This window comes from Papaver somniferum, chromosome 3 (genome assembly GCF_003573695.1).
Source record: "Papaver somniferum cultivar HN1 chromosome 3, ASM357369v1, whole genome shotgun sequence".
NCBI classification, from domain to species: domain Eukaryota; kingdom Viridiplantae; phylum Streptophyta; class Magnoliopsida; order Ranunculales; family Papaveraceae; genus Papaver; species Papaver somniferum.
Genome location: NC_039360.1, coordinates 25898599 through 25912761, shown reverse-complemented (window position 1 = coordinate 25912761; position 14163 = coordinate 25898599). Strand labels below are relative to the sequence as shown.

Below are 14163 nucleotides of genomic sequence, written 5' to 3'. Positions count from 1 at the left end.
GAATCATCCATGTCTTTCAAAGCTCTAGAAACAAAAATTGTACGACTATACTTTAAAAAATAAATTTCAAGGTTTAGAGATCCATAAAAGAGGAGTGGCGCATTATATATATACATGAGATTAGGTATTGCAAGTCATATACCAAAATAAGATTTGATTAATAAACTTTATACATGCAAGATGATAATATTTGGAATAGCTAACGTAACACATAAAAACTACTCCACAAACTAGTGTTCCTTCTTAAAAAATAAGAACAAAATTCCTACAAGGAGTGAACTAGTAAAAAGAAAATTAGATTTAAAAAAATATCTATATATAATCTTTTACCACATCTCTTAGAGAAGCAAGATCTTCTGAAGTCTTCAATAAGTCTAATTTCAGAAGATCGATATTCTTCTTGGCTGCAACAAGCTGATCAAACACCACTTCTAAATACAATCTTCGAAATATTCTTCACTGTCGAAATCCTCTGTACTCGGCATTGAGATTTTACTTTGCAATATTCATAACACTGATGTTTGGTACAACTTTCTGGGATCTAGGTATTAAGACGTAAGTCATATAAAGATTTTAAGTACATACAATTTTTACAACTTTCTTCTCACGATACAATCTCTTAAATGTCATCCATTATTTTTAAAATTACAGGTTCTATGTATCTTGTTGTTCTCTTTTACGGAATTGAAAATGCCTCTTCAGTGCAACCAATTGTTGTTGTGGAGTGAACAGTTTTTGGACATGTAATTTGTTATATTCTTTGATGATATTTTCAATATATGGAATTGAGTATACTTGTTCTGATAATCATTAAAATCTTCTCTTGCAGGTAGTAATTGACATTCCATATATATCCGTTTAGTCTTTAGTCTATGGAATCATAGTGTACGCCATGATCGGATTTGAATGAACAGTCACAAAGTTCTCCTGGTATCTCTTCTATATGTTCTTTACACTGTGTTATTATACGTTCTATGAAATGATGACCGATGCAGTGACACTAAACGAAACCACTTTTGCCATTATTAGTGCTACTTTTTACGTTTATGGAATCTCTTTACAGGATTATAGTCCCACGAACGATAAGTTACATTAATAGACATGGATATCGATTTTCTAAATGGGAAATTGAAAAAATGCCCAGAATCGATGGTAACCCTGGAGAAATGCCTCACTGTGGACAGGTTAGGAAATGCCTCATTCCGTTAACTTTCCCATCCAACCAAGTTAAGGCACATGTGTGGATAACATATGTAACCTAAAAGACAAATTTATCCTTCAAAATTTTGGTTCACAGTTAAAGGTTTAACTTATACGGTTCAAGTTTTCTTCCACAATTTTTATTTTTTATTTTTTCAATATATTTTTTATCTTTTTAAATATTTTTTTAAAAATGTAAAGAAAAGAAATATATAATCATTATTTTTATTTATTTATTATGCTTTTAAGAGTTTTATTTTTTTTAAAGAAAGTTTTCTTCTATCTTTTAAAAAATACCCCGAATTGCCCAAAAGAAAAAGAAAATTAAAGAAATTTTTTTTAAAAATAAATAAATATTAAGAGTTAAAAATTAAACCCAAACCATGAGCCATGAACTCTCAAAATTGAACTCTAAACCCTGAATTCTAATGGGTATACTTTTCTTTTTTCTCGCACATGTTATCCCACATACGTGACTTAACCGGTTTGGATGAAAAAGCTAATAGAATGGGGAATTTTCCCAACCTGTCCACAATGGGGCATTTCACCAATTTTTCATTTTATAAAGACTACAAAGTCTATTAATATTTTCAGCTTGTTTTTCTTTTATGATTGATTACAAAAAAATCTAATTTGGTGGAGGTGGTATTACTGGGCATGCCCTGTTGCATGGACCTTATATAAATTGAGTGTCTCAAAGTTTTGGGGACATACAAACTCCCATGGTTGATATAGGCATGATAGTTTAATTTTTCATGAGGATTATTTTGGATTCGATCGTGACTTCCAACCAATGGTTAGGTATTGCAAGTTATCTTCCAAAATAAAATTTAATTGATAAACTTTAAACATGCAAGATGATAATATTTGGAATAGGCAATGTAACACATAAAAACAACTCCAAAAACTAGTGTTCCTCCTTAAACAATAAGGACACAATTCCTACAAGGAGTTAACTAGTAAAAACAAAATCAAACTTAAAAATATCGAGATATAATCTTTTACCTGATATTTTAGAGAAGCAAGATCTTCTGAAGTCTTCACTAGGTCTGATTTCAGAAGATTAATATTCTTCTTGGATGCAGCAAGCTGAGCAAACACCACTTCAAAATCTCTCACAAGGTTTCCAACCAAGTCAGTAGACATCTGAACAGGTTTAGAATCTCCATGTTCGCGAGCAAAATAGCAAGATATGGTGAAAGAATAATCCTAAAACCCAATAATTTCTTCAGCGACATATTTTCGACTCTCTTTTTCTCCTTCCTTAACACAATTCTTAATGATGGAAGCATCCATATCTTTTAAATATCAAGAGACAAAAATTGTACGACTATACTTTGAAAAATAAATTTTAAGGTGTAGATAAAATAAGGTTCCTTAGGTTTAGAGATACATAAGAAGGAGTATCCTTTCCAGAAACGAGTTCTTAGTTAACAAGGAATCAAAGAAAACTTATTGGTTCTGTAACCAGTGATTTGTAAAGAAAGAAAAGCTAACTTACCCGGACCTACAAGTCACTGTTTGTGACCGAGTGGTAAGAACTTAAGACATAAAATTCCATGTTAAGAGAGGTTTGTCTGGTGGAACATATAGAAAATTTTAACAGGTTCACTGTCCAATAGGATTAAAAATGTATACATTCTTCAAACAGTTAACATAATAAAACTTCTCATCAAGGAAATTCTTCCTTTCAAATATGCATTCTCTAAAACTATAGAAGGCACAGAACAGAAGAATTAAGTCATGCAGAGATAAGAAATTTGCTTTTCCACTACTAAATCCTTGGTTTTAATCTTGAGTTCATTACCCGTTAGTCTTACCAGAGAGAGATGAAGAATGATTACTTGAAGCCTCCTCATGATTTACTCTTTTTATGCCACTACTTCTCAGCCTTTCAATGGAAGATCTAAGAGCAAAGATTCTTTGTCAATATTAATATGACTTACCTCTCCATCGAAGTGTGAATCAATGAACCTATGTGTAGAAAAGGATTTCTTCAAATGTCGTGGTTTAAAGTTATTCTTTTTAATCTCAGCATACTTGGGAGAAGAAACACAAAAAATGATATGCGGCAAAGTCCTTTGTAAAGCAAACAATTTTGACCTCTCAAGTCTTGAGATACAACCCTTTGAATGATGACCAACACTAGCATTATTAATAGTTATAACATGTCAACTATTTTCCTTGGATTGTATATTGCACTGATTTAGAAGATGTCCCTTTTTACCACAAGGTGAGAAAGTCATCAAATCAGATGCAACCCTTGAATCATGATCTGATACAAATATTTTTTTAGAAGCTGTTTTTCGAGATGAGTTTCTGGCACATTTTTACTGTACGAGCAGGAAGGACTTTCTCAAAACAAGAATATCTCCTTGAATTAAGAGAAATATCAAGTTTTAGATGAGAATTATCCTTTAAGGAAGTAATTTCTTTTCTCAAGGAATTATATTTTTCCTGAGCCATGAGAAGATCAGACTCAGACACTTCCTTTAGACTATGAAGTTTATCAATCTCAATATTATGAGTCTCAATCATGCATTTTTCTCGAGCAATTGTTTTCCTGACAGTATCTTTAAGAATTAACTCTTTCTTTTCTGAGTTTTAGTTCTTGAATGAGTTTGTTGATATCGTCAGTGAAAGATTCATTAGTTTCAAAAAGCTCACGCTCTTTATTCAGAGATTGATTGAGTTCATAAGAATAGTGATAGAACTTCTTTCGGAGGTCTTTTATCTGAGAATCCTGATCCTCAATGATTTGAGAAGTACAATGGATTTTAGTGAGATCCCCATCTGGTCTTGTTCTTGTACCTATTTTCTTAGATAATGTATCCTTAGAATCTAAAGACATATTTTTACATCTGGATTCAGAGAAATCAACTAAGGAGTTATCCTTTGGGGTAAATCCCAAGCATTTGGCATAATCAAAACAAGTACGTGTCATTTTTAATAATACGTAGTTATAAGTGTATAAATCGGTAAAAACACATACTTATTAGGTCAACGGTGTTTACCTGCTCTGTTACCAATTGAAAACGCATGGGATACCAAATACACCAAACTTTTTCGTTCGACAACCTGTATAGACAAAACTTAATACAAAAGCAAGTAGACCAACTGAATGATCCTTGAAAATATGTATATAGAGTTTATATATCAACCTTTACTCAATTAGTATGTGTATCGACACATGGTCCATGAACCTGATTGTTTAGCAGAGTACTTGGACGATCTCAAAAATCAATATCTAAGATCAATCTAGTCGTATCCAAATAATCCAATCGGAATTCTTCCAAGTGATTAAACTTGTTATCTATCTTTCAAGATACAAATTATACAAGAAACACGTCTCGTAATTGATTACAATTAAGCGTACGTATCTACTTAGATTGAATACATACAAACTTATATAAATCCAATATAAAGATAAATAATATAATGCGAAATAAGAAAAACCCAAGACACCAGAAATTTTTTTAACGAGAAACCGCAAAAGCAAAAAAAAACCCGGGACCTCGTCCAGATTTGAACACTACACTGTATTAAGCCGCTACAGACACTAGCCTACTATCAGACTTCATAGTGGAATGTAGTTGAGACTGAATCTACCCTCCAAGTGATTTAGTTAAAGTCGCGCTCCTTACGTCTCTTGAACCTCGCAAGGCTCTACGCACTTGAATCCCTTAGCCGACGTCTGCTAGATCATATCTTGGTTGAGCTCACCAAGCGTTGGTATGTCAAGTTTGGTTGTCATATTTTAGTGTGTCAAAACTCATCTAAAGTCGCTTGATTGTATACTAGAGTCAACTTCGTTTAAGTTAGACTATAAAGTCTAGGAATGTTGAGACATACAAGTATTACTCTGAAGAACCGAAGAATGTGAAGAAGAAGCGAACTACAACGACGACATCATCCTTCCTCTTGAAGTTAGTAATACTGACTTGAACTATTTCATTCCTAACGTATCTTTCAAGTCGTGCTATATTGAAAACATAACTGCGAAGTTGTATATACTGTACATATTTATAATGCTCTAGTGATGTGACACGGTCATATTTGTATGATCATAGTATTAAGCAATTAGACTACGAAGTATAATGCTTATCTTTTGAACTTCGTAGATATGACATCGACATAATCTTGTATATACTGTTATGATTATATGAATGTGTTATGGTGAAGATTTCATCCTAGGAAACAATGTTTTACATTCTTTTAAAGGAAGTACATTCATGAACTTGTTTTATGAATCGAAAGAGAAATCATTAGGCTTATTGGTACGACTATTCATGGAAAATCTTTGGATTACCAGTATGTGTGAGATGGTAGAACCGATCGTAAATTTGTTATGTATCTTGGAATAACTAATCACAATGCCTGACTTGTGATTTGATATGACTAGTTTTTATTAATTGGTGTACCCGATCCTACGTAATCACCATGAGATGGTATGATCGATATTTGTAATTGGTGTGACCGATCCTAGTAATTGGTGTAACCGATCCTATTAATTGGTGTGACCGATCACAGAGTTTTGTGTAATCGATCCTTGTAATTGGTAACCGCAACCTGGTTATTGGTGTAACCGATCCTGGTAACTGGTGTGACCGATCACAAGCAATACCATGGGAATATGGTAACCGGTCCTGGTAACTGATGTAACCGATCCTTGTAACTAATGTAAACGGTCCTGGTAACTTGTGTGACCGATCAAAAATGTTTCCATATAGAGGTATAACTGATCCTAGTGATTGGTAGAACCGATTTAACCCATGTATGTGATTTGATATTTGATCAATCACATAAGTATCTTGGAATACAGATCAACCAATTCTAAACTTGTTTGAAAGTGTGTATAACCGATTCCAAGAATGTAAATCCATGTAAATATGAATATGAATTTCCAGTGAAGAGATGTCAACATACTTTGAACACGTACAATAACTCTTATCATTTATTGTTCAACGATATTCCTTAGTACTCAAGGAGATCCTTTGCCGAAATAAATTGAGAATCTTTTAATTAAGATTTTTGGTTTTACATGCTTAATTACCAACAATTAAATGCATATCTCTAGAGAATAAAAATTAGTAATGTGCAACTACTAATTGGAGATTTTATATTGAGAGATTTCAGAAATTTTGGACAAACATTTACTGGAATTAGGAAAACCGAATTTTGGTATTCGTTGCATATCTGGATAATGAAAATACGTTTCTAATTTTATTGATCTTAAGATTTCAAGAAAATAAACTACATAGCAGCAAGCGAGCAACAAGCTGCGCCACAAGCCCCTTTTGAATTGAAAAACCTATCCTCTTAAAAACAAACTTTCCGAACCGGGGGTCATGACATTACTGTGCATGACTTTCAAAACTCTCTTGAGTAGTCCAACCGCCTCTGGAACCAAAAAACCTAAAGTATCAAAAGCAAAGGGGATAAAAGCATGTCCATTATCAATACATGCTTTCTCATGATTCACTATCTTACCTCAAGCAGCCCTCAGCGCTTCTTGAGAATATTTTTGGTTTCGCAAATTCCTTAGTGTCCAAACATCCTTGGTATATAAATACCTAAGTTTGCATTTCTAGCAAACTATCCTAAGAGCCAGGAAAACTTCATTCTTGTTTTTTTTGGTGGAGCCGTCTATTCAGAGAGGAAAGTATCCTAATTAGGTGAAATCTCTTATCACCGCTCATTTAAAGACTTTTGTGGGATCAAGAAGCTCTACGAGTACCGTTGGTGGGATACTAGATAATTGCAGTGGTATTAGTTTTTGATTAATTTTATTTACTAACGATTGTTGAAACTTTGATTGCACCTTGTTTGTTTATTATTAAGAATCTTCTCTTCATTCACCCAAACTAGATCGAAGTATCGACGGGATCTTTAGAACTGTTTGTAGATCTAAAGATATCTTGTGATAATCCATTGTTAACAGACTCAATTCTGTGTGTAATTTATCACAAGAGATTCAGGTGGTGTTGTGCAGGTATTTATTGAAGATTAAAGAAGATTTGAAGACGAAAAAGATTTCTGATTAGTTCTCATATATTTGTGTGTACACAAACCTTGATCGGCTGGGGTCCAACTAGAAACAGATTTATTCGATTAATTAGTTGCGTGAGATCGGCATTCTCAATATATGTCTTTGAGATTTATTTTGATTGAGTACGAATCTAAACTAACTACTTTTGTAGTTATTGGATAGATTAATCTAACCAGACAAAGGAGTTTATTAGATTAAACGGAAGAGCCTTTGCGTATGACTAGAGATATCTTTATCGTGAAAGAATCAATAGAGTTGTTACCAAACAAATTTCTTGTTTCTTTACTGTTTGGAATACGATCCAAAGAAATTGTACCAGTGTGTGCACTCATCGAAATTGGAAGCGCATGGATACTGCGGAAACTAAGTGAACTAGGGGTAGTTGCTTGGTCTCAACTATACGAAGTTGGTGTAGATTTTGTATAGCATCTTAATTCTGAGAGTATTCAATTATAGACTAGGTTACGGGGTTTTTCTGCAGTTGCAGTTTTCCTCGTTAACAAAATCTTGCTGTGTGATTTACTTTTGTTTTCCGCAATTATATTTGTTTATATAATTTAATGTAAATTGCACAAACTTTAACTCCGATATACTTGATAGTGATCCTATAGAATTTGGTTAAGTCCGAACCTATTATCAAGTATCACACTTTGGTAGTCGTATTGTCTCTACCTCGTATCCATAGACAATCACACAAAGTGTGAATACCGATTTGTTGTATTGTCTCGACTCTGTCCATAGGCGATCACTTTCGGTAAGAGGACTTATAGGTTGAAAACAAAATGATTGTGGTGTATTTGGGTACCCTCGTCTTTTCAATGTCGTTTACAACCTAAGAGTAGCTTCAGCCGAAGTGAAGACTTTTGATACTAATATGCTTCTAACAGATAAGCCTATTTAATTTCCGTTCATATCAAAGATCAAGGTGGGAAATCTGCTTGCTATAGAAAAAGCTAACAAAGTAGCAAACCTCACAAATACGGAACTTATGACTCTTATAGAGCAGCCTAGATTCTTAACCACCTCTCAAGAACAATCGTCGAAAGATCAACTAAGATCAGTCTTTAGATATCTGAGGAATCAAAAAGTATGAGACGAAAAGAACTTTGCGATTACTATCTATCATGCTAGAAAGAGATTACGAAACCCTCGATAACAGAAAAACAAGATCATGATTCAGGAACTATCAAGGTAAAGATAGTCGGACATAGCTTCACGAATCCCCAAAGCGAAGTGTGTTAGTCATAGACCTAATTATGTTTTTCAGAGGAAACCTAGGTCAACAGAGGAGACTCTAGAATCAACTAGGACACAAAGTGTCAAGGATTGATTTTCCCCAGTTGAAAGAGCATCTCTATTTATAGTTTTTCCAAAACCAGGGGTTGCTTAGAAAATTAACTAAGATACCTTGATAATCAAGCAAACTTTATTCTTGAAAAACACAGTAAAAGAATATACACTTTGGTAAGCTACGGAACCGTGTATAATGACTGTTCGGTTGGGCATCTTAGCCAAAGAATTAAAAACAATTTGTTGTTCATTTGAACACATAAAAGTTTAATCATGATGCATACACATCAGTGTTTAAGTGATCAATGAAGCCTTTGTTAATAGTGCTAAGCCTCCATAAAATTGGTATGATTTTGGTAAACCACTTGTCATTATCGAGTAAGATCTCGTAACATCAGAATCCCATTTCACTCTTTCCGACTCGATGACTTATCTTTGCACTTTAAACATCAAGAACATTCAACAAGAGTTAATATTTTTAAATAATTTTACACCAATCGGAAAATACTACAATTCATGAGTTTTATAATAACATCATTTTAATAAATATGACTTGCTCTAAACTGTAAATATCATGAATATATATTTTCAATGTCAATCGAAAAATTTACCAGCAAGAGTTAATATTGTAGAAGAATTTTACACCAACCGAGACAAAACCGACGTTTCTATAGATTGTACGAATGATATCATTTTAGTAGTGTGGCATATATCCTATAAATGTTATGGATAAGTACTTTAGATAATTAAAATCAATCCAGAAATTTACCTCTAATTAAGAATTATTATGTGTTTTATTACCACCGAGTGTCTGAACTCTGAAGTCTTCGACAATAAGAAAACATATTTCTTTGAGGTGACCAGATCCCAAATGGCTGAAGCTTTGTTTCTACCTGGTACTGCTAGTAACCCCAGAAGAATTTGGTAAACCCCGAACAGTAACCTTGCCCACTTGGTCACATTGACTTTGACTTGAATACATCTTCAGTGCAGCTTCCTGGTTGACTAAAGTTTTTTAATGAGCTAGTTACTCCTGTGAGAAAGACCAATTAACTACCACCAAGGCTTCAACTTTACTTCTTCTTCACCAAACATCTCTCAAGATCTGTCTAAAATCACCAGAAAGAGTTGATCTAATCAGAGATATTGCTTACTGATTCATCAAGTTGTCAAGAACAAACCCAGTTGTCTAATTTCAGGTTAGTGCGTGTTCTTACATCAAGTTCATTAACTGATCTCACGCTAAAAAACTTGAGCTTTTTCAATCTATCAAGTTGAACCCTTTTCTTATTTTAGTTCATTTTGTAAGTATTGCATGTTAGACTGATCTTGGGGTTTCCAGCAATGAAGTTGTTGGATTTTTGGATATGGTTAGGGTTCTGCTTGTTGTTCTTTTTCTTCTTCAGCTTTACTAATTCGTTCTCAGACACTTCATTTGGTGCTTCACAATTTGTACCTGAAAATGCTGGTGCTTTAGAATTAGAACCTCAAAATCATATAGAATATAAATATGATAGGCTTGATGAAGTTAGAAAAGAATGTAGGTCTGTATTGTCTTCAGCTTCTGAATTAGTACCTGAAAATTATATAAACGATCGAATTAGAAATGGTTTCTCTTTTGTAAATGGGGATTGGGTGCAAGAATCAGATGCCGCGGCGGCGGCACCGTTGTTGCCATTTGATGACAGTGACATGCCCAAGAGTAGTTCTAGTATCCAATCACCACTTAAGTTGATTTCTTTTTGGGTCACTGATGTCGATTCGACGCATAGGACTAAGAAATCGGTAGCAATCAGTGGAATGCTGTTCATGGGCATAACTAGGAATAGCTCGTTCGGTTATCAACTCTACGGGAGTAACCCTCAGTTTCAAATGTATCCTGGAAATACCCAACTCACGATTTTCTTCCAAGGAGTTTATGTTGAAACTAAGGAAAATGGTGGAGAAAGTTCATTGTGTTTGTTAGGGAATGCAATGTTGCCTTCTCGACAATCTGAGTCTACTGACCCATGGGAATGGGTAAAGGGTACTCCTTTCAATCAGCCACCTCTTCTGCAAGATGATCAAATTTTGCTTGTTCTTCACTACCCGAAGAGTTTCACTTTGAGTAGTAGAGCTATTCGTGGAGAAATGAGAAGTTTAAATCCAGAATCAAACCTCAAGTACTTCGATAAGCTTCATATCTCGTCTCAGTTTGGAGCTGCTGCTAATTATGAATTCGGGTCTGAAGCCCTTGTGTCGAATGCTTGTGAGCCATACCCATATCCAGATAATTCACTTGGGAACGGGATCAATATTTATAAAGGTCCTAGGTTCTGTGAGATTCTGCAGAGGTTTACATCTTCAGATGCATTCAAAGTTGTGCCAAATTGGAAATGCAATAACACTGACGAATATTGTAGTAAGTTGGGTCCGTTTGTGACTGGAAAGGAAATCCAGGCAACTGATGGTGGATTTAACAATGTTAGACTCGTTATGCAGGATGTGAGATGTGAAGCAAAATACGAACACAGGAACTCAAGCTCTGCAAAGGTTTCTTCCGTATTTAGAGTAGTTACTCCTTTTGAGAATAAGTTTACAGCTATAGAGAGGACTGGTCTTAGCAATTTGACTCTTCGTGCAGAGGGATTATGGAATTCGTCAAGTGGGCAGTTGTGCATGATTGGCTGCCTTGGGCCTGAGGGTAATGATCCTAATGTCTGTAATTCGCGAATCTGCTTATACATTCCTCTCACATTTTCTATCAGTCACCAAAACATCATTTTTGGGACCATATCCAGCATCAGCAACAGTACAAACTCATATTTCCCTCTATCATTTGAAAGGCAGATGATATCTTCAGAGCTATGGGAACGCTTTGGTACCTCATTTCTGTCGTACAAGTACACAAAAATTGACTCAGCTAGTGCATTTCTGGATAGAAGTGAGCCTTTTGATTTTAGAGCTGTTATCAAGAAGTCATTGTTAAGTTATCCAGCGTTAGAGGATGGGATTACGTTTCTCGATAGTCTTTCTCGTTTGTCGGAAGATCTCGACCTCCAGGTATCTGCTTTTGATGGTGCTTCAGCAAACTTTCGCCAAACAAGGACTTTTATCCAAGTGGAAATACTATCTCTTGGTCCATGTTTTGGACGTTACTGGTCAAATGTGTCTAGTGTGGATCGAGAAGTTCCATACCATGCAAAAGCTGAATCTACTGAAACACAGCTCCTTCTGAATGTTTCGGCACAGTTGAGTCTTAGTGGGGAACCTTACCGTAACATATCCATGATGTCTTTGGAGGGTCTGTATGACTCACGTGTAGGCAAGATGTATCTAATTGGTTGCAGGGATGTTCGTGCCTCGTGGAAAATTTTGTTTGATAGCTCAGATCTCGAAGATGGATTGGATTGCTTGATTGAAGTAAAAGTTGAATACCCACCCAAAACAGCTCGGTGGTTAATTAATCCTACTGCAAAGATATCCATATCCAGCCATAGAACTGAAGATGACCCTCTCTACTTCAACCCACTTAACCTCCAAACTGTTCCAATCTTGTATCGAAGACAACGAGAAGATATACTATCTCGCCGTGGTGTTGAGGGGATTCTTCGAATTTTGACCCTTTCACTAGCAATCGCTTGTATACTATGTCAGTTGCTATACATACGAGATAAGGCGGATGTTGTTCCCTTTATGTCGCTTGTCATGCTAGGTGTCCAAGGTCTTGGTTACAGCCTTCCACTGATCACAGGTGCTGAGGCAATATTCAAAAGAATGTCATCTGAAAATGACGAGACTGCGTCTTATGATCTCGAGAAGGGTCAATGGTTCCATATAGTTGATTACACAGTGAAGCTTCTTGTTCTGGCTGCATTCCTTCTTACATTACGGCTCGGTCAGAAAGTCTGGAAATCTCGAATCAGATTACTCACACATACTCCTCTGGAACCTGGGAAGGTCCCTAGTGATAAACGGGTTTTCTTTGTTAGCTTGGTCATACACACAGCAGGATTCATACTGGTTCTTATTTTTCATGCTGTGAATTCTGGCGCAAGACCGACTCAGTCAGGAAGATTTGTGGATCCAAATGGGAAAACCTATCAGCAACGTGAATGGGAAATTAAGCTAGAGGAGTATGTGGGTCTCGTGCAAGACTTCTTCTTGCTTCCTCAAATTATTGGAAACTTATTATGGCAGATTCACTGTAAACCACTCAGGAAATTATACTATGTTGTAATAACACTGGTGAGACTTCTTCCGCACGTTTATGATTACACAAGAGCTCCGGTGTTCAATCCTTACTTCTCTGAAGAGTATGAATTTGTTAACCCAAATTTGGACTTCTACTCAAGATTCGGAGACATTGCAATACCAGTTACTGCAATTGTGCTTGCGGTAGTAGTCTTTATTCAACAAAGATGGACTTACCAAAAAATCGCTGAGGCCGTTAATAGAGGTGGCTTTAAATTCTTATGCCCTGGTTCCAGAGTATATGAGAGACTGCCATCCAAGTCATCTGAAGCTGAGCTTGTTCCTATGGTGAATGAAACAGTCCCTCTTGCGACAATACGAGAAGATTATGCTGAATGATGGAACATGAAAGTAGTTCATTCATAGGCTTGACCATCCAAAATCACACTGTAAGATTTATTTATGTTTTCGCATGATACGGAGGAAATGTTATACATGAACTTGTTTTTGTTATAGAGATAGTTACAAGGTAATAATATTTTTCACCCAATATCTCTATACCACAGTTACAAGGAACATATATTCTTCCACTGTTTTTGTATGTACATAATTTGTGCCACAGGTTTCATGGTTTGCTTTCCAGTCATGGGAGTTGTCAGTGCCTTTTGCGAGTTATGTTGCTCGTTTATCAGGTTATGCGTGGGTGGTATAGTTGGTCGCTTTTGTGCATTATCACCGTGCCTTTGTGATATAAGTCATGTAATAATATGACTTGAATTGATTATCGAAGATGCAGTGGTATTGCAGCCAGCAAAGTTCCATATTTGCTTCAGACTAAAACCAAAGGGTGTTTAGCTTCCCATGTTCTTTCAATTGGGTTTGCAGTGGAATCATTTGAAGGAGCCGGGCTAAACGAAATTGCCAAAGTGCTTTTGAAGACTAATTAAATTCAATGGCAGGAACAAATGCAGTGTCACAGACATTCTGGGAACAACACTCTTGCCCTAGTGTGCCTTTGAAACATGACAGCATTGTGAATCACAATTTGTGATCCATAATGTGCCTTAAATTTTAAATCGGCATCTCACCCAGAAAATCTCCACAGGAGCCAAAAGTTGTATTTAGACTTGTCGTTGTGACACAAAAGATTGTTGTATCACTTTAGGTACCACTCTGACCTTAGATGTGTTGTTCCATGACTAGGGGCCAAGCCATCTTGAAATTACACCCCTAAACTTTTAATTACACCCCTGGCAAGACTTTTGCGGTTTTGCCTATAATGGTTCCGCCTCTATCCATGAGTCTGTTCGTGACAGTAGGCCATTCATGTTGGAATAAAAAATTGCCTTATGACCATAACTTCCCAAAGAGTTGCACTCCTCAATGGGAAATGATTTATATCCCACGAGTCATACCAAGTGAGAGAGTGGGGTGGACTCAGCTAAGACTAA

At 35.7% G+C, this 14163-nt stretch overlaps 1 protein-coding gene across 1 annotated transcript; it reads left to right on the top strand.

Moving 5' to 3' along the window:
• The first annotated feature begins 9593 nt into the window (after positions 1 to 9593).
• LOC113355624 lies at positions 9594 to 13354 on the top strand. The gene has a single exon (XM_026598532.1). The coding sequence runs from the start codon at positions 9884 to 9886 to the stop codon at positions 13109 to 13111; it is 3228 nt and encodes a 1075-aa protein (XP_026454317.1). The 5' UTR covers positions 9594 to 9883; the 3' UTR covers positions 13112 to 13354.
• Positions 13355 to 14163: the final 809 nt, after the last annotated feature.

Excerpts from the sequence above, each read along its gene's own strand:
- LOC113355624 (XM_026598532.1), top strand. The coding sequence starts at position 9,884 with ATGAAGTTGTTGGATTTTTGGATATGGTTAGGGTTCTGCTTGTTGTTC.